Source organism: Notechis scutatus, chromosome 7, assembly GCF_049901735.1.
Source record: "Notechis scutatus isolate UNSWTSFEM ecotype Mainland chromosome 7, rNotScu1.2, whole genome shotgun sequence".
In the NCBI taxonomy this organism is placed as follows: Eukaryota; Metazoa; Chordata; class Lepidosauria; order Squamata; family Elapidae; genus Notechis; species Notechis scutatus.
In genome coordinates, this window is record NC_142015.1 from 263,675 (window position 1) to 290,970 (window position 27,296).

Here is a 27,296-nt window from a genome sequence, read left to right on the forward strand (position 1 = left end):
GTTTGAGAGTGTCAGGTGGCCTTCTAAATAGCACAGGAGTAGCAACATAAAATTGTGAGAATCAGAGTGGTCTATTATTACTTCCCAGCTCAGGGCTTTACCAAAAGGTGTACGTACACACACACACACACACACACACACACACAGCCACCTTCCCAAGCCCGGCCCAAAACCTCCCTGCCACCCTTCCTCTGGCTACAAACAAACCCAAATCTGACAAAAGAGGGTTTTATTTCTAATTCCTTTCTTTCCAGTTAACAATCTTATTAAGCAAAAGGTGTTGTTCATTAAAGCAAGCACACTACTAAGAAAATACAAGGCATTTCTACATTCTTGACAATCTCATGAATATAAATTCCAGAGAAAAATACACATAGGGAATTACTTTCTCTGTAATTACAGTAGATCAAATATTGTTTTCAATCATTTCAGTAGAGAGGTATTATTTGCAGTAAAGTCTCCACAAAAAGCTTTGCCATCAGATTATTCCTTTTGTCCTCCCTTGTATAAAAATAGATAAACTTAATATTGTCCCATCACAAATTTTCATTTAGTAATTTCCACACAGGCTGTTCGAAGTGGTTCCTCTTTATTGCAAGATTGAAGCTAAAATAGTCCAATCATTTTAAATGCTTAAAAGAAGAATAGGAAGAGCATATTTTTAAATGGAATATTTTCTTGAGCGTTTGTTTCAGGTATCCAAGCCATAAATATAAATACATACATAAGAGAGATAAAAAAAATAGAATAATTTCCCTTCAAAATGACCACCAAAATTGTACTGGGTGTCCCAGGTGAAGTTTGACTCCTGTTCAATAGATCTTCCGCCATGAGGGGAGCTGCTGGGCTCCCTGAGGAAAACAGCCTTTTCCCTCTTTGCAGGTGCCCATCATCCTGTGGCCGAGTTCAGAACTGGCAGGTGAGCTTGGCCACTGCAGGAGGCCGCGGAAAGGCAAGAGGCGACTCTGCCACCCCAGCTGCTTTCTGGAGGCTGCTTTCCTGCAGCGGCCTCCCTCAGGAGCCAAGGGTCCACGCCTGGAGGGGCCCTTTCTTCACCTCCTCCACCTTCGCCCTCAAAACTTCCAAATGAGAAACAGGTGGGGAAGAGGCCTCCTTTTTCCCCCCCGCAGAAGGGGGGGGAGAGAGAGGAGGGGTTGCAGTCCCAAACCTGGCAGAGGTGGAAACTCAAGAAAGAAGCAGATTCAGAGAGAAGGGGCAAACTGGTTGGTTTTGCAGAGAACGTGGCATCAGGGCCTCCTCTGCAATGGCTCAGGGGCTCCTGGAGCACACCTGCAAGGCCCACAATTAGCCAGCATGACGGGATCTCCACCGGGTGTCCTTGTCTTCAGATTGCATGGAAGCGTCTTGGGGAAGAGCCCTTTTCCTCCCTGGTAGAGGGGCGGTTTCCAAATTATTCTCCTCTTAGGACAGAAAACCTGCTGCAACACACACACACACACACACACACCCGTGTCTCTCTAGATGGAGAACTAAGAGGCTGGCTTAGAAGTTGTGAGGGGAAAGAGGAGCAGGGCTCCTCAAGGGCCCAGGGGGCAGCTCCCTCCCTCCCTCCCGGATGGGGCCACGGCAGTCCCTTGCCAGCTTTGGGGAGCAGGACCCTGCAGATGGATGGGGTGGACAGGCTCTGGGTGGCAAGGCTGCCTCTCCAAGGAAGGCCAGCAGGCAGCAGCAGCCTCTCCTAAGTGCTGGCAGGTCCCTGAGCTTCTCTCCAGATCCAGGACTGCGGAAGGTCCCTGCCCTCCGAAGGCTGAGACTTGCTATCCTACTACGAATGTTGAAGTCGTGGTGTAAGCAGATTTGCTGCGGCTGGCGGACCTGGCAGTGCTTCTGCTCCTGGCCTGGGCCTAGCTCAGGACCGGGTGCTTCAGGCGGGAGGCGGCCCCAGGGCACCTAACCGCTATTGGAGATCCGCTGGAAGAGGCGGCCTGTATCCTAGAGGGAGGCTTGCTCTCTGTGTGCAAAGGGCCTGGCCCGGATGGGCTCCGGCGGGAGCAGCTTTGGAAGAGAGGAGGACCCTGCCCGGAATGGCCTGGAGCCTGGGCAGGGAGGGAGGGAGGGAGGGTGTGGGGGCCCTTCTCAATGCTGGCCAGCCTCCCGCAACCGGCAAGCCACCGCAGTGATGAGGGCCGCCCCCTTCCCACTGCCGTCCTCGGACTGCAGGAAGGTCACCTCGCACCTGGGTGACAGCTGCTTCACGGTCTTCTCCATCTCCTTAGAGAAGCTGCGGAGAGAGCAGAAAGGCAGAGGAGCTCAGCGGACGTCCTTCCTCCTCCCTCGGCCCTTTTTGCTCTCGTTCCCCTTTCTGGGCCTTGAACAGAAATGCCAGCCACCCTCAAGCTTTCACTGTTTCTGCCAATTATTTCTGGGTCTGCTTTAGTGACATATTCCCAGGAAGGAGAGATGCAATGATGACAGGCCTCTCCTGTTGTGGCAAATCCTGTGCAATCACTACAGAACGACACGACGCCAAGGAGGCTGCGCGGTGCAGGACCACGCTTGCCAAAGGGTGAAGGATGCCTCCGGGCGGAAGGTGCTGGGGCAGCACAAAGCCCCCTAGATCTCTTCTGGGCCCCCTCCCCTCCCCTCCCCCTCATGCAGGTCTTGTCTTAGGCTGGCCTTGCTCAACCTTCAGAAGCTTTAACTCCCAGAATTCTCCAGCTGGTATTCTCGGAACTGAAGTCTACAGGTGCTGGTTGGGAAATCGGTCTGCGCACCTTAAAGGTGCCCAGTCTGGCAAACGCGGCTTTAGGGCATCCAACCCCTCCCCCCGCCCAGGCCAAGCCGAGGAACCTACTGGGGATGGAGCTTGTAGAGGGTCCCATCCACACCGACGGTGACCTTAAGGAAGTCCAAATCTCGGTTCTCTCGGATCTTGTCCACCACTGCGGCCACTCCTGCCCCACACAGCTGAGCGGCACGTTGGGCGACCACGGTGCACACCTCCTTCACAATGATGCTGTCGTCACAGGTGCTCTTCAGACCGAGGTCCTGGAGGATGTGACGGACCTGAAGCAGCGCCAGGCAATCACTAGGGGCAGAAGGTGGGGGCACACGGGCACGTTAGCAACGGGGCGGGCCTTTTGCACACCTCACTGGAGGGGGCCTGGCCTGAGGTAGAAAGTCAGGGTGGTGGCCTTGGCCAAGCTAAGAAGAGACAGGAGACCCTTCAAGTCCCACCCAGCGAGAGAACGCCGGGAAGGGGCTCAAGCAGGGAGGGGAGGAGGGGGAGATGGCCAGGCCTGCACTCTGTTCTTATAGTCCGTCTCAATCCAAGCGGTTTTAGCCTCCCTGTCCTGGCCTACCTGGGGGAGGGGCTGGCCATGCTCCCGTCATTATGCTGACCCCAAACAACTGCTGGGCTCAGGAGGAGCCTCCCTTCCATGCTGAGCTCCTGCCTGAAACGGAGCCCAGTGGAGAGTCCAAGGGAGACCGGGGGCGCTACTTCAGTTTCCAACTCACTGATGGTGAAACTGGAAGCTCAGCAACTGAGGATATTCTACTGCCGACTGGCCTGTCCTTCCTTCCAGGAGCTCCCCACAGAAACTCCCCCAACAGAGGCTCTTGTAAGGCATGTGGGTGTTGTGGGTGTCTGTGAGAGGTTAGATATGTGCAGTTGTCTTTTTGCATGTTTGCCTTACACCAAGAATGTACAGCAGAGGAAAACCCCTCGGTCTTCTCCACGTGCTGGAAGGCAACAGCTGTAAGTGTCTGCCTGTCCATTGCCCGATCCAAGCACTGCGCCAGGGGCAGAGAAGGGGGGGGGGGGAGGCTCTGCTCTACAATTCTACCCAGAGTACAGCAGCTCCCATGGAAATACTGCACCAACCTCCTCCATCTTGGCTGGGTCAGATGTTATGGGATTTGTAGTCCTAGAAACTACCTGGTGATTGGGAAAGGCCACAGAAGGGGAAGTAAACCCGGCCCCTGGGAGGCAGCCGCCACTCTGAAGGGAGACGCTCCCGGAGCCCTTTGCTCATCCCATCCTAAACGAGGATCCGGCACTCTGGGAGAGGCCAAGGAAGGTCCAGGGAGGGGGAGAGGCCGCCAGCCATTTCCGCCTCCCTCTCCTTTGCTGGTGGCCAGTGGAGATTCTGGCCCCAGACCTTGATCAGACCTGACCGGATCTCACCTCTCAATCTGGGACAGGAACTTGGTCTTAAAGATCCCCTTTGTCTTCAGCCGCTCAGAGATCCTCCCACGGAAGAGAAGTCCTCGCTTGGTGAAGTCAATCAGGATATTGCGGACAATTTCCCCCAGGTACATCCCACTGATCATCTTCTCAAATCTGAAATGTGTGTGTGTGGGGGGGGGGAGAATAAGGTCGGGAACACTAAAGGAAGCCAACTCACATGCTAAACTTAAGGGGTTAAGGAAACCTCGTAACTGCTCAACAACAGACAACGCCCAACTAAAGAAGCCGCGTTACACAGTCTAGAATGGGGCTCTGTTTGCATCACCTGCTCCAACCATGGCTGCCCCCCCACCAATGTGGAACCAAACAATCCCAGCATTCAGCAGAACGCAGGCCTGTTGCGGGAATCCAGCAAGGAGGGTCAGGCTAGATGATGGACAGTGGATCCCTCCTCTCTGTTATGTGCCTGCCAAGCCGGGAGACCCCCAGTTCACCCACCGCTGCTTCCCAGGGTTGAGGGAGTTCTCGTCCACGGTGGCATCAAACTCGGTCCAGAACTCCTCCAAACAGCCGTTGTCCCCAAAGGCCCCCCACTCCATATTGACACACATCCTGCCTTGGTCCCCGGCCACCAGCTCCACGTTCCTCAGCTCCTCCATGTAGCAGGCATTGGTGCCGGTTCCTGGAAAAGCAACAGGGGAGGAGGATCTCAGAGGCCCAAGGGACAAAGAGGCAGAAGCTAGGAAAAGAGGCCAGGCCCACAGGACCAGGCATGCCAGCGTGGCAGGGAGCAGCCGGGTGCCAGGCCCAGGCCAGCTGCAGAGGCCAGAAGCAGGACGGGACGAGGCCGCATTTCCCCTCCCCTCTCCTCCCTCGTATGCCAAGAGCAGCGAAAGGGGAGCGTTGCCCAGGCTAAGCTCAGGGTCTGATGACGGTGGCTGCCCCCTGCGTTGTCCCAGGCCATCTCTGCCCTCCTTTTCAGGAGCCGGAGCAGGGCGGAGCGTGACCTGCAACCCCCGAGGCTCTCAGCCTCTCGCCTGCAGCCGCCTCCATCCAGGAGGAAGAGCCCCCAGGGACCTCCGAAGGGGAGGGCAGAAGGAGCCCCTCCACCCCTTAAACCGCTGCTTTCGCAACCCAGGCCTGGTGCTTACCAACGATGAGCCCCACTTCACAAAGGGGGTCTTCATACCCACAGCTCATCATGGTGCCCACCGTATCGTTCACCAAGGCCACCACATCCAGGTCAAACTCCTAAGGGGGAGAAAGAAAAAGAGAGGCTTGAAGCGTTCGGGAAGAGGCTGGGCAGTCGCTTGTCAGAAATGGTGCGGGGTCCCCTGCTAGAGCAGGGGGCTGGACTAGATGACCTGCAAGGTCCCTCCCCCCTCTGCTATTCTGTTATTCTAGGAGGGAACAGGAACCTGCCCCGATGGAATTAGAAACCAAAAGTCCGAGGCCCCTCCTTGGCTTCCTTCCCTCCCAAACGGGTCGGGGTACCTTTCTCCTGAGGATGGCTTCCTTCAGCAGCCCCACAACGTTCTCTCCTTCGCAACCAGATGCGCTGAAGCCCTTGGTCCACTGCAGGAGGATGCCCTGGGGGACACACACACACACACACACACACACAAATAAGGAGGTTTCTGTGAAAGCCCATCTGGGAATCCCCCAGCAGGCGCTTCATCCGCGGGGCCTCAGGTTAAGCAAGCAGCTCACATCTCCCCGGCCGGTTCCTGCAAGGCCTCCAGGCGGCTGCCAGCTTAACCAGCAAATGGAGGGATGTGTGCCCAGCTCCCACAGACTCCCACAGGCTCCCCCGAGGGACCCGCAGAGCTCCTGCGCTGGCCAGAGGAGGTTCGTGCAGCCCATCCACACCTGCCTTGGAAACGCCCCGCTCTGCATCTCTGGGCAGCCCAGGTTGTGGGCAGGACATCAAACATGAGGCGGGTGCGAAACATTTGCACATCTCCCTCCTTGCTCCCAGCCCTCAGGAATCCCAGGCTTCCCTCCTGCGGATCGATTTAGCCCTGCCCTGAAATGCCACCCCCAAGCAACCCCCCGGCTCCCCCTCCCCCGGCTCCATCCCTGCTGCTTTGGGGAAAGCTGTGCCAAGGGCCTCTCCCAACAGCCCGGGGGCGCTCGGCCTCTCATTCCTCGGGAATCTTTTTTTGGGGGATTTTTGAATCAATTAACTGACTAAACTTCCCGGTCCTTTCTTCACCAATCCTGACGAAGTTCTGGATACTTTTTGCTTCCACTGCTTTTTAACCCAACTTGATACTTTGGGCTGCCTGGTGCCGATTCATCATTGGAGCTGGCACAAGCATAGACACACACACACACACACACACACACGCCCTTGCACACGCGAAGCAGCAGGAGGAGAAGCCGTACCTCATCGAGCCTCTTTTGCTGACAAGGGAAGGAGAAGGTGAATCCCAGGGGGAGCGAGGCGCCCTTCATCCCCATGTACTCCAGGAAGTCCGAAATGCAGCTGACGATGTGGTCAAAGAGCTGCCGGGAGGAAAAAGGGGCGGAGCTGAGAATCCCAGCTGCCCCTGGCGCTGCTGGCTGGGATGCTCCGCCCCCTTGAGGGCCCCGGGCCCGAATCGAGGGGACCCTCTTCACGCCTCCAATTGCAGGACCCGCGTGCCCGGACTCAAAAGCCGCGGAGCCTCCCCTGCCCAGGCTGGATGGACAGGAGCCAAAGTCCATCTCGGAAGGCACCTGGATGGCCTGCTCGCCACGGATTCCCAACCCTCGGCCGGCCAGAAGGGATGGCGGGACGCTTCCCTTCCTCAGAGAAACCCAGCAGGCGCCCCCCCAAAGGGGCCCGGGGCCACCCAGAGGGGGCAACTGGAAGCGGCCTGGATACAGGGGGGCCAAGCGCTGGGCCCCCATTCACGCAGAAATGCTCCTCTGGCCCAGCAGCTTCCCTCACTTGAGGAGGGGGACTCCTCTGTGAAAGGGCCCCCGGCAACCTTTCCATCCCTGGGTTACTTCCTGTTGCTCCTCTCACCGTAGGCAGCTCCTCTGCCCCCTCAAACATTTCCACCCCGTGTAACCGAATGGCTGCTGCTTCTGGGACGAGGCCCTCAGCCAGAGGCCCCTCTCAGGCCCCGCTCTGGAGCCAGGCTGGCCAAACGTGCCAACTTTAAGCTGCTCGGACTTCCACCCCCAGAATTCCCCAGGCAGCCTCCACAAGGCAAGGAAGGGTGAATTGGGAGGGTTTTTGGTGGTGGCTGCCACGCACAGCTGGCTCCTATTTAAGTGGCTGTCCACAGGGACTCCCGGATCCCCCTCACAGTTATGGCTGTTGAGCCAGGTGCCACCCAATCTGGACCTGCAGGTTCCGTTTTTCTTGCCTAGGCGCAAAACTTTTTCTCACCACTGAAGTTCATCCCATCACGCATGTTTTGCAACCCTCGGCCACTCTCCGAAGTGCTTTATCGGTCGAAACGCACCTCTGAGGCCACCGCCTCAGTTCCGACCCTTGATTAGACCCCAGATCAAGAACCCCCTGCTTGACTTTCGTGCTGCCTCCCACAGCTACCCCGGCGGGTAGGGCTGCTTCTCCTAGAGACCCCGGCTGTTCCAGAGACCCTTAAGCCAAGATGCCAGGGCACCAGAGGCCGGGCCTGCAAGGAAGGTGCCTCTGGACTGGCCAGAACTTCTCCATCCACTGAAAGCCCCTCCCCCTCTTCCAAGGGCCACTTACTTCCTCTCCGGTTCCTTGCATGATGTCTTCTGAAATCGTGTAGATCTTGTTGTGCATCTCCACGCTGCGCCGCATCCCATTTCGTACGCGCACCAGAAGCACACGGAAGTTGGTGCCCCCCAGGTCCAAGGCCAGGAAGTCTCCCTTTTCTGAAACCCAAACCCAGCTCCTTTTACAACCACCCCTGCAGACCTTCCACACCCACAGGAGAACATCTATGCCTCGTTCTGCAGAGCCCAACAGTTACCCATGATGGTGATGGTGGTGTTGATGGTGGAGGAGGAGGAGGAGGAGGGGAGCCATGAAATCCTTAGGTGTCCTTCTCCACAGTGATGGCCTCCAGATGCACTGACAGCAGCACCTGGCAACACTCCCAAGGAGGAGGGCACTGGAGGCGGCTGCTGGGAGGGATGCACCTGGAAGGCACCTGTGAAGGCTCGCCAGAGGGGCCCCTCTGAGCACTCGGGTCGAGGGAAGCAGACGCAGCCTCCAGCAGAGGCCAATTGTCGGGAGGGGGGGATGCTTTGAGGGAACAAACAGATCTGCTCCAGGGACACTAGAAAACCTCCGGCAAGAGTAGGCATCCAGGAGGCCAGGTGAGGGAGAGGGAACCGCTTCCATGCCTCCTCCCAGAGGCGCCCCGGGGCAGCCTTTGCCCTTCTCCAACAGGGTCTCCAGCCGTGCAGGCGCCCCAGGAGGCCAAACCTGGTTTGGGGGGGTGTGAGGGTTGTGATTTACTTCAGGGGCGCTAAGTTGGATGTCTCCTGCAATCGGCATCGGTCACAACCGGGCTGTGGGGTCCTGACCGAACCTCCCACCCCCCAGCTCCAGCGGGGGCTGCCTGGGGCCTCCATACCTGTCCCATCTGGAGTGGCACACACATAGGTGGGCAGCATCTTCACGGTGGCCTTGGCGTGCGTCTGCCGGGCCAGGCCCCACGCCATCTCCTGCTGCATCCTCCCCTTCACCTCCAGCAGCTGCTGCTGGCTGAGCCGCAGGGGGCGGAGGATCTGCTGGCGGACCTCGTGCTGGGCAGCCAGCCGATACGCCACCGCCGTCACCATGGCGGCTCCCTTGCCGCTGCCGTCTTCTGACCGGACGAATCGGATTTCGTGGCCCGACAGGAGGCGACGGACGATTTTGTGAAGGCGGCGGGCAAAACTGTGCGGGAGAAAGATGGGCAAGGGAAGCGTTTGTTGCAGGGCTCCCTGCAGAAGCCTCCCGGTGCCCCCAGCTGGAGCCAAGGGGACGGTTTGGCACAGAGGGTACCGTGAAGACAGCAGCTGCTCAGGGAACCACTTCCCAGCCTTACACTCGCGTGTAAGAGCCGGCAGCCACTGGAGCCACCAGGGAGCCTCTTCACGCCACCTGCTTTGGCAAGGGAGGGACGGGCACCTGGGAGGCCCGCAGGCCCCCAGCCAGTGCCCCGGGAAGGACTCCGAAGAGATTCTGGCCCGTTTTTTTCCCCTTCGCTCCCTGGGCCTTCAGAACAGCCTCTCCGAGGGGGGAGCTTCAGCTGCCCCCAATCCAGACCAGCCCAACCCTGCCAACATCCTGAAGGGCCGCGGGATCTGGATGAAGCTGGCGACACTCCACTGCAGACGCGGGGCCCCTGGCAACGTCCCCTTTCAAGCTGAAAGCCCTGCGGCCCCTGAGCTCACCTGAGATTGTGAGGTACGGAGAGGACACCCACCCCGTTTATCTCTGCACGGAACTATGTGGGTCGCTCCAACCCACAGCAGGCCCCAAACTCAGGAACTGAGCCAAGGAGCTTAAGAGTGCAGGACAGAAGGAGGGAAGGGAAGAGAGGGAGGGAGGAAGAGACTTTGGCTTGCTGCAAAGCCAAATGCTCCCCTTCAACAAAATCCTCTCCCTCTGGACCTCGAACGGAGTCCCCAGCCAGGATACTGGCCAGCCACGACCCCCTCGGAGCCTCTCCAGCTGGGTCCCCAGAGCCTACTTACTGAGGGTGCTTCTTGTAGACGGTGCCGTCCACCCCGACGGTGGTGCGCAGCCAGTCGAGGCCCCGGTTCTCCTTCAGGCGGTGGAGCACGGCGGCCAGGGCAGCTCCGCAGAGGTGGGCCGAGCGGGTGGAGACGATCTCGCAGACGCGCTGGGTGGCCACGCAGTCCTCGTGGGAAGGCTCCAGGCCCAGCTGCTCCAGGACTGCGCGGGCTTTCGAGAGGCCTTCTTTCTCCCTGCCAATTCGGAGGGGGAGCCGGGCTGAGTCCCTGCTGCGCTGACTGCCTGCTGCCACCTCTGCCCTAACCCTCTCTGGGATGGCCAAATCCTGCAGCCCAGCCCCCCCCGACCTTCCCTCCCTCGTGTCCTTTTCAGCCCTGCTCGGCTGCCGTGCTGGTCAGGATGACTGGAGGACTTGTGTCCTGGGCATCAGGGGTGGACCAGAAAGCCTCCCAGGTTCCTCCTAGCCTTTGGCCTCCATGGAAGGGTCCTCAGGGAGCCCAGGGGATTCCTATCCACCCGGCTATTTGCCTGGATGGAGGCCTCTAGGCCAGCCTCCACGCGGGGGTTCCAGGAAGGCTGAGGAGGAGCCGTTGGCTGAAGCCCCAGGGGCTCCGGGCTCTCGTCCTGGCACCTGAGCTACCCTCCCGTATCCCCCTCTGTGGGCCTGCCTGGCCTGGGCAGGCTGAGGTCCCAACCTCCCTCCCAGGAGAACCCAAGTGCCGCCTTCAACCCAGATCCCAACTAAGATGCTGCTAGGAGAAAACTAGGGCGATACAAGCAGGCAAGCTTCCTACGACTTACATTCTCATTTCATATCCTATGTTACACATATATATTTATTTCGAATCCTGTACGATTATCAGGGAGTGTTGTATCTCGTGACTTGTGGTGACTGTATTTGATGACCCCGGTGATCATGATTTACCCCTTGCTGCTTGTATGGATGCCGAGAGCCTCTGCCTCGGAGACCAATGCCTTGGGTGCCCAATCGCTCCCCGCCAATCCAGAATCCCCTCCCCTTCCCTTCTCTACAAGAGTCTCTTCCTTTGGGCGGAGGGCGGCTGGCTGTCCTCGGGGTCCGAGAGCCAGGAGGCCCAACTCCCTGGGCACCACTTCCCCTGGAGCCCTTCCAGGCTCTCTTGGGGTCAGCAAAGGATGCGCCCGGCCCCGGCTCCTCCCTGCCCTCCCAACGGGTTCTTGCAAGGCCCAAAGGCTCCCAGCCACTCACTTCTCGATGGCGGAGACGTATCTGGTCTCAAAGCAGCCCTTCTTCCTCAAGTCCTCGGGGACCTTCCCGCTGAAGAGGAGCTTCTCCTTGGCCATCTTCACCAGGATGAGCCGGACCAGCTCACCCATGTAGAGGCCGCTGATCATCTTCTCAAACCTGGCACGGGAGGGAAGGGGCGAAGTCAGCATCCAGGTTCCTGATTGTGGGCTGCTCCTCCGGTCACCCACCGTGAGCCCCACCAACGCGCAGTCATGGAAAACCAACGCGCAGACTGTCCCTCGAGGGAAAGGTGGCCAGGACGACGTTCCCTAAAACGGTCCTAGAGTGGCCGCATTCCAGGAAGACACCATCATATGTTGGATCTCCCTGTTCCTCTGAAGGACTGAGGGCTGCAGGGTGGAAACGGACCCGCCACGCCTGTCCCTCTGCCAGGCGGCCGGTCCTTCAGCCCTGGGAGCCCAGCTTGGGCCTGGAAACCCCACCAGGCCTGGCCCACCCAGCGTCCTCGGCCTGGAGCAGCTGCCGGCTCAGCAGAGGCCCACCTCTCCCTGGGCAAGACCCCCTCCCACTTACAGTTGCTTGCCAGGGTTCAGGGAGCCCATGTCAATCTCCTGGTCAAACTCTGTCCGGATATCCTTGAGGGACCCGTCATCCCCGAAGGCTCCCCACTCCATGTTGATGCACATGCGGCCCTCGTCGCCCTCCACCGTCTCTATATGGCGCATCTCCTCCATGTAGCAAGCGTTTGACCCGGTACCTGAGGGGGTGGGGGAGAGAAGGCAAGGCAGAAGCCAAGGAGACTTCAGGGCCAGAGCGATGGGCAGCGAAGGACTCACCACAAAGCAGAAGCTCTGGACAGATGGGGAGGGAAGGGGGAGGGATCTGATGGGGCCAACGTTGGTTCCTGCTCCCCGCCTGGCACAGACTTGCCACCCAGGTGGGGAAAGGCCCCTGCTTGGCCTTCTTATGCCCAAATAGCCTCCCTTACCAACAATAAGCCCAACTTCACAGTCGTGGTCGTCATAGCCACAGGTCATCATGGTCCCAACGGTGTCGTTCACCACAGCTACAACATCAATCTCAAAGTCCTGCAAGGCAGGGATGGGGAAGGAAAGCGCTGGGTGAGAGTCCCGGTTGGCTCAACAACGCTACTCAGTCCAGGGGACACCCCGGAGGACTCCTCCTCCCGGGCCTTGGCGGCAGGGGCAGCACCAGACAGGGCGGACCAGTGGCGCCCAGTTTCTTTTGCGCTGGACTTAATGGCGAAGCAGCAACGTCCTGGAGAACAAGGAGTCCGTGGCGTCTGCTGTGGAAGGACCCGGCCCTTCCCGCCACACTGCCGCTGCCTTCCCTTCCAGCCACTCCCAGGGGACCTTCCTTGCTGGAGGCACCGGACAGGGGCGGCCCCTGAGGTCAGGGGCCCTCGCAACCTCCGTGCAGACAGAAGGCAGGGAACTGAAAGGGTTGGCGTGGATGCATCGTTTCTTCACGGTGCGTACAGACACATTTTTGGGCTGGCTGTTATCACGGCATGAACAGGTTTTGCACTCTTTTCCAAACAATTTTAAAGGAAACATGCAATCCTGCAGATCAACTATGGGAGGATTCCAGCAGCACCAAAGACCCTGCGATAGATCCTGGGGGAAATCTAGTGCCGCCCTAGAGCCTCAAGCTGGGGAAAGATCTGGCTTTCATTACCCCTCGCTTCTTTATAGCTTCCCGTAACAGCGAAACCACGTCCTTCCCTTCCACACCACTGCACTTGAATCCTTTGGTCCACGTATCCAGGATGCTCTGATGGAGAAAAGAGAAAAGCAACAAGGGATTAACCTTACCTGACTCTCTCCGCTCCCTGGGTCCTAGTACAACCTGCTCTGACAAGATCCCCCCATCCGAGAAGTGCGGACTTCAATTCCCAGAACTCCTTAACCTGGACAGGGACTATCGAGAAATCCTCCCTGAGGATCCTGGGAGTTGAAGTCCACCTATTTGGAGGAGGAGCTGTTATTTAAGCCATGGTTTATACCATGATTGAATGTTTCTGGTGGCATGCAGGAGTCTTTGTTAACTATTTATTTGTATTTTTATTCTGCTGAATATCACCCAGACTCTGCAGATTGGGAGCAGACGAGAGAGAGAGAGAGAGAGGGAGAGAGAGAGAGAAAAACTCTTCCCAGTTTCAAGTGGTCCTGCATCCATCGTCTCCTTCCTCTGTCCCTCCTCCTGCGCCCCTTCCTGCCATCGCCCAAGTGGAATAAAGTATAGCAAGGTTCGGCACCTCCAAGGGGGCGAATGCCAAGCAGTGATTTTCCTCCCTTTCCTAACACTCCAAATGGCCCAGGAGCCCTTGGGAAGGGGGCCGTTTCAGCACTCCTCCATTATGCTGTCTCAGTTCTGCGCTCTACCTGTTGGACCACAACACCAAGAGAACGGCCGCCTGATCAGCCTGGCGTATTGCGCAGCTGCCACAGATCCCTGGCACAACCCATCCCCCGGCAGTGGGAGACGAGACTGATCGGACAGGTCCGGTGAGGGGCCACGCCCTCAGTCCCAACCAGCCATAAGGACTTCCCCCCCCCCCTCCAAAGTTTGCCTCTGATGTAAGAGGCGCTCCAGCATAATGGATTTTACCCGCCAGGCAGATGCTCTGAATGTGGTCAGCTTCAAAGGGGGAAGCACAACTGGACAGCCGTGGATGGATGGAGCCCCTCTCACTCACAGGCTGGCCATGAGAGGACACGGACCTCAGGAAAAGAGGCTGCAGAGACTCTCTGGGCCAGAGACCCAGGGCGGCCTCAGGAGCACAAACCTCACTCACCTCGTCTAGCTTGGTCTGGTGGCAGGGAAAGGAGAAGGTGAAGCCCAGGGGCAGCTTCCTGTCCTTTATTTGCAGCTGCTCCATGAAGTTGGCCAAACAGTCAGCAATGTAGTCGAAGAGCTGAAAAGGTAGAAATAAAAATCCAATCACCCAAAGGTTTGGGTTTGTCCAGATGCGCCAAAGCCTTTGCTCTAATCTATGTAGAGCCAAGGCATCACAACTACATCAAAATCAAAATGCAAGCGACATTTATGCATTATCTCCAATATCAGAGACTTGAACTATATCCCCAAAAAATCTACAGCTAGAAGAGAATAGTTGCAGCTCAGGATTGAAATAAGGGGCCTGTGGTGAACTCTGAGTTCCGTTGTTTTCTTGCAGACATTTCATTACCAAACTAGGTAACATCATCAGTGCTAGAAGGGAGCAGGGTTTGCTCTAACCTACCCCCTTCTGGCACTGATGTTATTGCTTAATTCAGTAATGAAACTGTTCTAAGGCCAATCTCTGGATTCATCCCAACCTCATTTGAACCAAAGGACACAAGCCTTCTTCTCCATTAGATAAAGTTCACATTTGCAATCAGGCTTTCTCAGGTCTTGATTTAGAAATCATTCCACTGAATTGGCTTTTCAATTTTGATCTGTACTGCTCTGTAAGTGTCATTGTATTGTTTAAATTTTCTATGGCACGGCCTTTAATACTCTGTGAAGATCTACAATGTAAGTTAAATTTAAAAAGTGGAATTATGTGTTTTGAGATGGGGAAATTTACAGATACTGAAAACAAGAATCGCTTTTTGGTCAGAAAAACAAGCTAGAGACCACTTTGGGAGCACTGCGAGTTGCCATAAAGAGCCTATTCATTACATTTTCCGTAGAATCCAGAGGTTCTCTGCCCCAGGAGTACATCAGCTAGATTAGGATGCAGAGAGGACATAGAGAAGACGTAGAGAGTGCTCAAATCAGAGAAAAACTACAGGGCTCACCTGGGTCCCACTGGCTCTCATCAGGTCTTCGGGAATATCATAGATACGATTTTCCATCTCAACTTTCTTGCTGCCATTATCTGCCACTTTGACTCTCAGCACCCGGAAATTTGTGCCACCAAGATCCAACGCTAAGAAGTCGCCTTCCTCTGTTGGAAGATGAGGCGAAGGGGATGAGGCAGGCAGGGAGAGAGGAAGAGAGATGGAGCCCATTTCCTTCATGTATGCAGGCAGGATGCGAAAAAAACAAAGAGCCACTCTGGGTTGACAATCCCCTGGGAACACCGGCCGGTCACTGACCCCCTCGGCCTGCAGCTCATGAAGGGGAACAAACGTCCGGGAGGCTCAGCTTTCTCCAGGAGGAGGAAGACACGGCCTGACCTACGGGCACATGGGCACCCTGGCAGTCGAGGCGCAGGATCTTGCACAGTATCATTCTTGGTGCTTCTACCAAGGTGAATGATCACTGCTCAACACCTACTTTCTGGCAGGTGGCCAAGCATGGCCCTAGCAGAAAAAAATAACACCCCTCGCCTAGAGGTAAAACGGGGTGCCTTCTCCCATATTCCTAAAGGTGGTTTGAAAAAGGGTCCCTTGTAAGCAAGCGGGCTTCCTCTAAAACTCATGGGAAAAACAAAAAATACATGGCCAATAAACCATACAGAGTCAAGTCTCCCGAAAGGCTTTCAATTTGGTGAAAACTGCTCCAGAAACACACTACAGCATAAGCGACAGAATTCAGAAAACACGACCTCCATCTTTGGAGGCCCGTTTGCATAGGAAAGATCCAAAAGCTTAAGAAATGTTCTTGAAAGGTTTGAAAGAGTCAAATCCCAGCTAGACATCTAACATGCTCTAAACAACATTTGATATAAGGAAGAATTGAACTTCTACAATCAAGAGAGCTCTGGAGCCTGAAGCGGACAGCCTTTTAATGTGGGGGAGACAACCCTTTACCTGTCCCATCAGGAATGGACCTCACGAAGGTTGGCAGCATCTTCACAGAGGCTGTGGGGTTGGTGTCTGCCCTCAGGCCCTTCTCCATTTCCTTCCGGAACCGTTTGGAGATGTCACGGAGGGTGTCATCTGAAAGCCGCAGGTGATAAAGGTACTTGTCAACCTGGCAACAGGAGAAAGGTGGGTCAGGCCACTTTCAAAGGAGGCAGGAACTACAAGAGCTAATATGAACCCCAACCCAACAGCACCTTGGAATCTCAAATCGGTCCTCACTGTGTGCAGGAAAAGGGTGAACTGAGGAGGTTAATCCTAAGCAGGCCAACAAATTGCCCACTGCGCCAACGTGGGAAAATGGATCGTGGAATTTTAAGAGAGGCAAATATTGGCAGAAGGGCAGCCCTGGCCTGTTGCCAGGAAGGGGCATTTATCAAAAGCAACAATGGCAGGTGCATCTTCACGTTGTTGTAGGGACCTGAGAATCTGCTGTGTCGGAAGCCTGAGAGGGAGGCACGGCCAGGTGTAACAAACTGTATTGCTGCACTTTAGGTTTAGCTCCATTTCCTCTCCAGCTTTTCGTTCAGGTTTCCTATTGCTTCTTCCTCCTTTCTGCGCTTTGCACACTCTTGCCATCCCCCCAAAAGAAGGACCTGGCAGGTCTGTGTGTCTGCATGAAGATGCCCAGTCAAGCAAGATGCAACGCGTTCCCCAAATGGCTCTTGCTGTTGCTTTCACCAGTGAGGTTCCTTCAGCTCCCCAGACTTCACTGGGTGGCGGTGAAGGACTGATGGGGTCAAAGGCTGCCAAGGGGCTGCCAAGTTGAAGTGAGCTCAGCCAGCCGATGCTCCCCATTTAAAACTGCCAGTTGTTCCCTAGCCGTTATTACACGGCAGCCTCCTTAGGACCAAGGAAAGAGCATTGCTGGCACAGAAAAAGTCCCGCCTTCCGATTACCTAAACATTTTAAAATAGATTATTGTCGTGGCACCACATGACTAATCGAACCAGATCAATAAAAAGCTCAGGTGACCAGAAGACTGTAACTCTCCATCAGGACAATAAAAAGGCCTGTGATTTGCTCGCTAGGTGCACCCCGGAGAGCTGTGATCAGCCGGCAGACAGCAGCCATTGCCCAGCCGAGATGGACCAGTGCAGGGGAAGCGGCTTCTGCCTCCAGTGCCTTTATCTCCCTGGAGGCCCCCCCTCCCCTTCAACTAACCAAGATTCAGGAGTGATGCGATGGCATCTGCCTTGGCCCACTTGGGAAGGCTCAAAGGAAACACAGAACAGTGACCGGAGTCTGTTTCACACAGAACGAGAAAGGCTTGCAAAATAAAAGCCATGGGAACTATAAAACTCAGCCACTTTAAAAAGGAAGACCAGAAGAAACTGAGGTAAAGGTGGGTTGACACGCCCACAGCTTTGGGGCGTAGAAACGCCCCCTCCCCCTCCAGACCATCCTGGGTCACCTTCCCCACCTGTGGCCCACTGGCGGCGGCAGCAGCAGCAGCACCACCGCTTTGCCCGGCTGGCCCTGACGGTCGGAGGGAAGGCTCACGGATCCAGCGGGTCCAGAAGGCCGCTTTCCAAGGCCGGCCAGTAGCCTCCCAAGCGGAGCTTTTCCAAAGGCAGAGCAGGCGGGGGGACGGGACGGGGGGAGCTTTCATTTGGTCCACGTGCTGCAGCCCTGGCTGCCTCACTGAAGGATCCCGCCTGGGAACTGCTGCTCGTTCACTTACGCAGCTTTTCCAATGCGACTGGAGGGCAGACGGGAGTTGGCCAGCCAGGGACACCCCCCACAACATCCCCTCCCCCGCCAGGCCCTTCACCTCCTGATGGGGAAACCGCTTCACTGCTGCCGGTTCCAGAATTAAGTTCATTCATCAGCAGGCAAATGTTTCCTAAAGTTCATGCCATATGCTGCACTAGCAGGATTTCAAAGGTGATACAGTGGCTGAAGCGAGCAACTTCCGCTTTTCAGACTCTTCTAGCCACAGGCTGCAGGAAGAACCAGGGCTGAAAGTTTGTAGCAGAGAAACACCAAAATGCATTGATTTCCCAGTTACAAACACAACACTTAAAAAGGTTGCATTTGAAAGAATCTGTGGGCAAAATGGAAGGCACACACCAGTTGCCCGCAGCCGCCATTCCTGTCCACCAAGGGGACGTGTAATTAATGTGACGTCTTTCCTGGCCAGCTACCAACAGCCAGGGCACACGGGTGAGCCACCCTGGCTCCGGCTGATCCTGTAAACAGAGGCAGGGCAGAGAAACTGCGGAGAGGAGCAAGGAGGCCCAGCCCCTCTTGTCCTGGAAGGAAAGGGGGCAGCCTTGACGGGGGGGAGCAACGGCAGCCCCACTTTGGCCAGGGTGGGGCACCCGAGGCCAGCGGTGCCAAAGCCAAGTGCCTTTCAGGAAATCAGGTCCTTCGTCCCTCCAGCTCAGAGAACCCAGCTCTGACTGGCAGCCACCTGTCCTGGCTAGCTCGGGGGCAGGAATGGGGCAGCAGAGCGCCCACAGGCCAGCCGGACTGCCTGCCAGGTGTCAGCTCCAGGCCACAGCAATGATCCCTGGGCACAGGGCCCCAACTTCTCCAGAACACCCACCCAGAACACCCTGAGCAACTCCCAGTTCCTGCTGAGTTAGAATCACAAGACTAACATGATCATGTAACAGGGAGGGGAAGATCACACAAACCAACAAGGAAGTTGGCTTTCGCAATCAGCTAAAAATATGAAGCTAGCAATCCTTTAGTACTCCCAGGGGGAGAGGGGGAAATAAGGGGTTCGTTCTTTGATTTTTCCAGCAATTGATTTAATTCAGTGCTGGACAGAGACATTCTCATTGATTTTTTTTTTTTACCAATTATCTTTCACTTGATTTTGACATTTATTTCCAAGGGAAAGTGTGGTGCTTTCATTTGGTTGCAGGTTGGCTGTGCCTTTCATTGGGTTCATCCTCCCTCTGGGGACTTGTAGCCACCTGGCTGTCCCACACCTTCCCTAACTCCCAGGAGACGTTCTCAAGAAATTCTTCCCTTGAGGCTTTTATTTAGCCTCCTGCCTTTGTCAAATTCCTGGACATGGATTTCTCCTTCTGCAGAAATTGGATGAAGTGATCTCCCCAATTTCTGGATTTCAGAGAATGCCAAGCTGATTTTCTGGCAGTTCTACCATAGTTTAAATTGAATGGTTTAACTTAACCATGTTGCCAGGTGGAAATTTTGTGTGTCTTCATTTGTCCAAGTAAAGCAACTGCCTTGAGGAATTTGTGGTATGCTTCAAGGCACGACTAAATTTGCCGTCCCTTTTTCTAGCCAGAGTGCAACCTCTTTGCTTCCTCCTGCGTTGCAGCCCAAAGGTTGCATCCGCTTTGTTTCAGCAGAGGAACAGGAAGCACCGAGAGTTTTTCAATTCTTTCAACAAACAGAGACTGAACCTTATTGGCTCTCACAACCAGGTGCCCACCAGGACAGAGGAGAAGGTGTGTCTGAATCCACACTTCTTTTCAAAGGGAGCCCTCAGCCTGGCTTAAACACGGAACACAGGAGGGACAGCCGATCTCCTGTCCTTGCCCTGGAACCACAGAGCTCCTTAAAACATATTTCTAGGCCGTCTTTTTTGGGGGGTGGGGGGCACTTTCCATTGCCACATACGGTAGTGATGCTGTATGAGACGGTCTTGACTCCCAGCAACTGACAAGCCCCCCCCCAGTTCTCTGGCCTGATCTCCAAAAGCCCATTCATCAGAAAAGTTAGCCTGAGGTACAGCCCCTTCTTTGCCTGCATCCGGGGACCCCGGGGGGTGTGTGTGTCAATGAGCAGCACAAGCCCCGAGGGCTTTGCTTGGGGAGCCCCTGGCCACCCGCACGTCCTCCCCTCCACCCCACGCCTGCCCACTGCAGCCCAGGGCCAGAGCCGACCATTCTACCCAGGGGCTTCCAGGCGGCCTCCATGAGCCAAGGCCAAGCGCGGCAGAGCCATCCCCCCCCGCCAAGCCACAGAGTCACTGGGTGGTCTTTGGACGAGGCTCACGGTGGCTCGTTCAACAAACTAGAGTTGGAAAAGCCCTGGCTACTCTCATGCCCCTGTCCGATAAGGGGTTGGCAGCTCCTGCGCACTCTAGTCCCCAACCGCAGGTAACCTCATGTGAACATAAACGCGGAGCCCATTCACATGAGGCTGCCTGCCCGCAGCCCTCAACCAAGAAAGGTTTGGCCAAGGAATCTACTTGGTGGGAGAATCTGCTCCTGAGGCAGCCAGCAGGCTCTGCTCCTCCCCTCCTTATTCCCAGAGCTGCTCTGATCTCGGGAGAGCCATGCTCAGCACCAGAGCCAGAGGTCAACCGTAGGGCAGCAGCCCTTGAGGAAGTGGGAGCCGACCATTAGCCCCAATGAGCTGAGCCAAGGCAAGGCAAGAAGCAGCTGAAAGCGGAACGCCTCCCCACTTCCCTCCTCCTTATTCTGAGGGTGGCGTCAAATGGTTTACCCTCCTTCTTGGCCGAGGTCTCGCTCAGCACCCAGTGAGTCAGCTTCCTGCTTAGCTGGTTCTTTCTTGGCTCACCTCCACCCTCATTCTATGCTACACATCCCCTGGGCCTTACTCAGCTGCTGCGGGGCAGATCCATGGAGAAAGCCATGGCTAACTTAGGGTGCTTCTGTCCAGGCTGTGGGCAGGAAGGGCCAAGGGTGGAGAAGGTGGAGAGCAAGCCCCTCTCCTAGCCTGACAGCCTTTCAAACCAGAAGGACCGCAACCCCCCACCTTCCTTTCCAGCACAATTCTCCTGGTGGGGGGGGGGGAGAGGCTTGCCCCCATCAGCGCAAATCACACCAAGAGACCCAGAGGGTAAACAATAACCAAGGCCAATAGCAGAGAATGGGTTTCTCTACCAAGAGAACAACAGATGCAATTTGGATGCCGAAGGTGACCTTTTGGAGGCTGTTTTGGCTAAGGTAGGTGTGGTGACTGGGACACCAGCGCTGATTTCTGGGCTCTTCCCAAAGCAGCAGGTTGCCTTGAGGTCAGCCCTTCAAGTTACTCCGTGCAGGAAGCCAAAACCGGAAGAAACAGTACTTCTGCATCCAAATTGCATCTATTGGTTGTGTTTAACTGACATCATATTTTTAGAGAGCAGGCATATGTTAGTCTCATTTTGGTGTTAATTCCTCATTCCTAGAACTCCAGCATACAAATTATATCTTATAATAACGCCTCAGATACAGCAAGTCTAATTTGTAACTCAACAAGCGTTAAGAACTGTAACAATGCAATGCACTGAAAGATAAAAGAGTGGGAACTGCATTGTTACGGTTCATAACGGCGACAGCCCAGGCACAACGTTTTGGATGCTAATTCAAGGGCACTGGAGGAAATGGACCGATGGGGAAGAGAGGCACAAGGAGGCTCTTTCCCCTCCTCTCCCCCTTCTGGATTTTGGGAAACGGGGCGTTTCCTTCCAGCCACTGTTAACTCTTCCAAGGCAACTGGAGAGGCTCCAGAACTGCAGGGATTGGCCAGCCTCCATGTCAGCAGAAGATCCTTCAGAGTCTGAAGTTTGATTTCCAAACTGAACCCAAACAAAGTTGCACAACCTGACAGAGCAAAGGATCCTAAAATTCTGAAGCAATATATCAAGGAAAATTAGAACTTTTTTTTCTCAAATATGATATTTACTGATTTACAAGAATAACTAGTAGATAAATATTTCCTCCCACTATGCTGCAGATTAAAACAATCTGGCAGTTACAACTTACATACGGTATTTGAAGTGACTGGGGGAAATTTTATGGCCCTGCAGGTTATGCCTTTCCCAAAGGGCAGATTGTCCGCAGCCCTTCCAAGGAGAAACCCTCCCACACCCTGGAGGGCAGCGCCTGCCATACGACAAGGACGGTCTGCTCAATGTGCCGCTGCCCTTCCTGCCCTGAGCCAGGCCAATATCAAGCAGGGCAGGGGCTGTGCAAAAGGAGGTGGCCCCTCCTTCACTGGGGGGGGGGGGCAGATCAGCACCTAGGGGTGCCCTGCACAGGCTCCAAGGGGCCTCGAGGCACAGCTCAAGCCAGGGGCTTCTCCCCTTGGCCAAGAGCAACGTGCCACCACTTCTTTGGGAGGTTACGGAGGGAGGGCCTGTGCGCATTCCTGATGATGCCATCTCCTCAGCAAGGGAGGCCTGTGCGAGAAAGAGGGAGCAGAGCCAGCCGGCCAGCCCAGGTTGGAAAAAACGAGTCCAGGACTTCTTCTCCAGTCATCCCTCCGCTGCCCCCCCCCCAGCCTCCGCTCTGCCACCTCCCAAAAGTGCCCCCTCATCACCCACACACAAGGCACAGTAAGCAGAAGGACTGATTGGTTGGTTCCTCTGGCTCTGCTGCGGGGGGGGGGGTGTCCACCAATCCTAGCGCTGCAGTAGGAAGAGGGCGGGTCCAGACCCTCTGCCTCCCCCCACTGCCCCCTTGCAATGCCAGTCCACTTGAGGGTGGGGGGAGGGGACATGGCCAGGACAGGGGGCCATGTTTAGGATCCCTTCCCCTTCTCTGCCTTTCTCCACATGGCTGCTGAGTCCCCGGGTAGCCTTTGAATCCCAGGAAACTCCAGGGAAGGAGAAGAGCCTCCAAAGATGCACTTTGGAGGAAGAATCGGGGAGGTTTTCAAAAGGGTTGCTGGACTGCTGACTTCCTTCCGAGGAAATGGGGACCAGCCGGGCCAGGAGATGCTACCGCCTGGGATGGAAGAGCAACATGGCCCTGTTTCCTCTCCCTGGAATGGCTCCGATCTGAGGACAGCCTCTCCCTCCTGGGAGACTCCCTGAACGGGACGGCAAGGAAGGGTCTCCGACCAAGGCCAGGGAGATCCCAGATCCCTCGGCAGGCAGGCCAAAGGAACCGCTCACTGGCTGGAGATGATGACCCACCTGCTTTGGGCCACAGGACTTCTCCAATAGCAACCAACCGGCTGGGCCCCTCCGGCTACTGGTTGTTTTTTAAGCCCCAGGCCAAAACCGGAGCTCTGGCATGAAATGGGCGCCTAAGGACGATGCCGTGGCTCTTGGCTCCGGGGGCTCTGCTGCACGGCAAGAGGACGAGGAAAGCCAACTCTGCTGGGGGGAGACAAGACCCCGGGAGGCTCTTTGGGGAGCCAGCAAAGCCGATCTTCCTTTCAAACGGCGCGGCGGCCCTTTTGCGTTCCTGCGGCGGGATCAGCGGGCTTGGCCACCAGCACCCCCGCGTGGCCTTCCCCCGGGCCTTGGGGGCCTCTGCAGGGCAGCGGGCGCTCGCGGGCACCGCTTTGCAGCAGAGCGGGCTGAATGCGGGCAGCGGCCGCGCCCAGAGGGCTTCTCCTCGCCGGGAAGGAGGCTGGGCTGGTCCCGGGGAGCCTTCGGGCGCGGCTGCTGCCGGCACCTCTCGGGCAAGGGGAAACGATGCCAGCTGCGCCCGGCCCGCCTCCCTTCTGGCCGGGCGGGAAACGCCGGCTCCGGAGAGGCCGCAGCCGGCTCTCCCCGCCGCTTCTTCAGGCGAGCGACCCGACGGGCCGAAGAGGCGCTTCCCGCCCCGCTCGCGCTGATGGCGGGGCAGCTCTGGGCTGGCGCCCGCCCGGAAAGGCCTCGAGGCCGCCGCGCCGCTTCTTCAGCCGCTGCCCTCGGGACGGAGCCCGGCCGGCCGCCCCAACCTTCCCTCGGCCCCCGACGCCAGCGGGACGCCCAGCGGCCCCGCTCCCCGAGAGCCGGGCCCGTGGCGGGCGAGGCTGTGCCGGCGAGGCGGGGTCCCGGGGCGGCGGCTGGCGGGAGCGGAGGAGGCGCGCCCGGCCTGCGCCCACGTGCCGCCCGGCCTCACCCGCTGCGCCTGGTCGTGGTGGAGCTCGGTGAACAGGTAGGCCAGCAGGTGGGAGGCGATCATGGCGGCGGCGGCGCTGCTGCTGCTGCTGCTGCCCGGGGCCACCTCGGCCGGCGCGAAGGAGCCCGCGCGGCAACGGCGGGAGCGGAGCTGGGACGGAGCAAGGGACTGGCCAGGCGCGCCGGCTAAGCAGGCATCCCGGCCGGCTTCCGCGTGACGCGCCCTGCCCGCCGCCGCCCATTGGCCGAGGGCGGAGGGTGTGTGCGGGGGGAGGAGGGAGCGGCTGTTCCGGGGGCCGAGCGGCGAGGCTGCCCCCTCCCTCCTCCTCCCTGCCTTCCTTGGGGCGCCTGGCGGCGTGTCTCTCGGCACGTGCGGAGGAGGGAGCCGCCCCGCCCGTCCGCGCATCCTTGCGAGCTCCTCGCGGAGCCCCGGCAGCGCCAGGAGAGCCTCGCGGAGCCCGGCCAGGGGTGGGGGCAGCTCCGGGGAAGTGCGGCGCAAGGCCGGCGCGGGGAGCCCCGTCCTTGGCGGGTCCCGGAGCCGCCTCCCGCGCTTGCTGGGCTTCCCGGGAGGGCGCTGCCTGGGTGACGGAGGCAACCTCTCGCCCACCAGCCCGGCCGCTCGGGGCTCCAGGCGGGAGCCAGGCGCTGCCTTGCGAGCGGCGGCTCGTCCAGTTACTCCCCCCTTTGTCCCGAGTCGGCTTTGCGGGAGGCGCAACGTCCGTGCCGGCGTCTCCTCCCTGCGCGCGGCTGAGCGCCTCCAATGCCGGCCCTGCTCCGGACCGCCCAGCAGTCGCCAGTGAGACGGTGGGGACCCTTGTAAGCTTCCCTGGTATCGAAGGCGTTTCTGGGCTCCGCATGAACGGGCATTTAACGCCAACGGAGCCTCTAAGCGCCGCCGGTGGCCCCGCGTGCAGTTCTCCCAAGGAGACCTGGATCCCCCCCGCACCTCCTCCCAGCCCTTTCGCGGAGAGAAAAGCGGGGTGTCCCATCCACACATCCACTTCTGCGTATGCCTAACAGCGGGAAGGAGGGTTGAACGCCCGATCTGTGCTGCTGGCTCTCTTTTGAGATTGAAGGAAAGACCCGCGGGGGGGGGGCAGAGGTCCCCTCTTCCAAAGACCCAATCAAGCTAGAAAGGGATCCTGAAAGAGAGTCCCGCAGCCCCTCACACCCTCCTCCCAGGGGCAGCCCAAAATGGCAGCAGGTGCCCCAGTGCTCAGGATCCTCCCACCTCCTTGCACTATAAGGGCGGCTTCCGAGGGGTGTCCTGCACTGGAGATGGAGGGGGGCCAAGGGGGCAGCAGCAGCAGCAGCTCTTCTACTACCCAGGCAGCCACTGCAACCACTGCGCCTTCCTGCCTCCAGCTGACCTTGCTCAAGACTTGTTCCTTTACTGCAGCCCTGGGCTTGCTTCACATCCTCCTCCGCCTCCGGAGGGTGGGGCCTTCGGGGCACAGAAGACTTGGCATCCACCCTGGGGGAAGAGCTGCACAACCGCTTTCTTCACAGGAAAACATTTGGCAAGCAGCGGCTGAGGAGAGTTACAAACTTCCTTTCCAGAGAAAGAAGCAAGGTGACACAGACAAATGTGCTGAAAGAAAAGAATGTGCTAGAAATGGAGACAGGATTGCACCTTTTAAATCAAACCAGGTGCCACTTAACTCATTTCCCAAGGGGGGGTGTAGAGTAACAATTCCCAGACTTTACACTCATATGGCTGAGAATTAAGGGACTTCACTGAGGAAGGTGGCAGCATGTCCATCTGTTGTTATCACCTGGTTGACAGCAAGATGCGCACCCAGAAAACCAGGAGCAAGAATTGGTGACATGAATTTGATTAAGTGGAATTATATATGATTGTGTTGAGGGAAAAGGTGTTTTTTTTCATAATTTTGAATTACAAGCCTTTCAGATATTTAACGGATCCCCCATCATTAATACCTACCCTTCTAGCCTGCATAATTTATGGGAATTGTAATCCAGCATATTTAGAAGGCTGAGGAAGCCCTTCGAAGATTTTGCTAAAATCCAGTTGCTGCCACCGACTTGGTCCCATAGCTCTCTTATCGGAGGAAGATCCAGCTCCAAGAAAGCGTTCCCCTTTAAAACATGTATGTATTTAACCTATCCAGCTTCCAGTTAGCTCATAAAAACACATGTTCTATGTACCACTGCACATGGTGTCCTCAGGCTACCTTTTGCAAGCAAGTTTTCTGGGGAAAGGGTGTGGATGAGGCCCTACAATATTTAATATCACATCTGTCATAACCAATGCTGGAGTGTTGTACATACACACACACACAGACACAGACACAGACACACACACACACACACACACACAGAGAGAGAATATCCCTGATTGCAACATTTCTTCCATTGCCACTGCATATTGCAAAACAGGAATTTTTGTTACATAACTTTTATGATAAAAGTTTTTTTTGTTTCAAGCAGAGGGAGAAGTGCCGGATTGCACAGTGCAGGGTCACAATCTCAGCCAGAAACCGAAGCCCCTCTGAGAAGAGGCCGAGACTGATGCCCACTCCCCAGATGCCCAGCAGCCCCTCTGGGCCGGCTGCCCTGAAGAACTGGGGGGGGCTGCCCTCCCCCCCGGGGCTCCTCCTCGGCCTCTGCCTTCTCGTCTTTGGCCACACCTAGACCTTTCCAGCTCCCTGCTGGGCAGTGAGTGCATTTGCCTTGCAAGTCCTGGGTTTCCTCTAAATCTAATCTTCATGGCTAACTTATTCACATTTTTATTTATTCAAATAAAAAAAGACTTGTATAAGGAAGGAAGGGTAGAGTCAATTAAAAGTAGAAAAATATCAACTATTACTTTTTTAAAAAAACTATCAAAATCATAGCAAATAATTCTCCACAATTTACACGGCTGAGAAGAACCTGGGTGAGAGCCAGGTAGGCCCACCTGCCTTGGAACTGGCAGGGAAGCCTTTGCCTTCAGCCATGGCAGCCAAGAAAGAGGTCGCCAGCCGGCCGCCCTTGGGAGAGACTCCATGAAGGGCTCGGGAAAGATACGCCTCCCCTACAAAGATCGAGCTCAGGCAGGTCATGGTGTTCTCTAGGGAGCCCCATGAAGGCAAAAGGTGGGCCCTGAAGAAGCAGGGAAAAAATAATGCCGGCACTACTCACCTCGGTGAGGGGCCAAGAAAGGCAACTGAGGCTCCGTTGCAGCCACCGACCCAGAGTTCTCCCTTAAGGCCCCAAGGCCCCAGCTGCATTACCAGCTGCTTGGTGCAGAGACCCAGAGAAGAAGAGGCCCAGAAGCAGCCAGGGGGAGGCGCTGGGCAGGGGCTCCCTTGGATGATCCAAAGTGGCAGCTGTGGGATCATCTTCGTAAAGAAAACCTTTCCATTGCGGTTGCTCAGAGTCAACACCAATTTGGCAGCAGATAATCATGGTACGAGAGATGTTCAAGTTGAAGCCGAGCTGATTGTGGGGGCAAATAGGAAAGCTCTTCTCTCCTTAAGACCCCAAACATCAACACCCACCTGATGGAGGAGGATCTGCTCCTTGGCCTCTTCCCTGCCCTCCATCCTGCCCGGTTTCTTGGTAGCGGCTGCAGGGGATCTGCCCTGCCGTCCAGCAGCTCAGGAGGACCTGGGTGGAGGACGGCTCCGGGAGCATTTATGGGGCAGCTGGCA

The 27,296-nt window shown here is 56.7% G+C and overlaps 1 protein-coding gene across 5 annotated transcripts; it reads right to left on the reverse strand.

Annotated features, from left to right (window-relative positions):
- Positions 1–214: 214 nt before the first annotated feature.
- LOC113423385 (hexokinase-2-like) lies at positions 215–27,296 on the reverse strand. 5 transcript variants are annotated; one of them, XM_087969829.1, is made up of 19 exons: positions 23,783–23,857; positions 23,642–23,748; positions 15,822–15,984; positions 14,865–15,013; positions 13,877–13,996; positions 12,757–12,852; positions 12,047–12,146; positions 11,632–11,815; positions 11,059–11,214; positions 9,830–10,063; positions 8,722–9,026; positions 7,866–8,014; positions 6,542–6,661; positions 5,648–5,743; positions 5,305–5,404; positions 4,652–4,835; positions 4,151–4,306; positions 2,816–3,049; positions 215–2,242 (listed from the first exon to the last, which is right to left on the reverse strand). In XM_087969829.1, exons 2-19 carry the CDS (start codon positions 23,702–23,704, stop codon positions 2,098–2,100), a joined length of 2,754 nt encoding a protein of 917 aa, XP_087825955.1. In that variant the 5' UTR covers positions 23,705–23,748; positions 23,783–23,857; the 3' UTR covers positions 215–2,097. The 5 variants fall into 5 exon arrangements, with proteins under 5 accessions (XP_087825955.1, XP_087825956.1, XP_087825957.1 ...); XM_087969830.1 differs by lacking the exons at positions 23,642–23,748; positions 23,783–23,857 and adding an exon at positions 27,144–27,296; XM_087969831.1 differs by lacking the exons at positions 23,642–23,748; positions 23,783–23,857 and adding an exon at positions 25,011–25,114.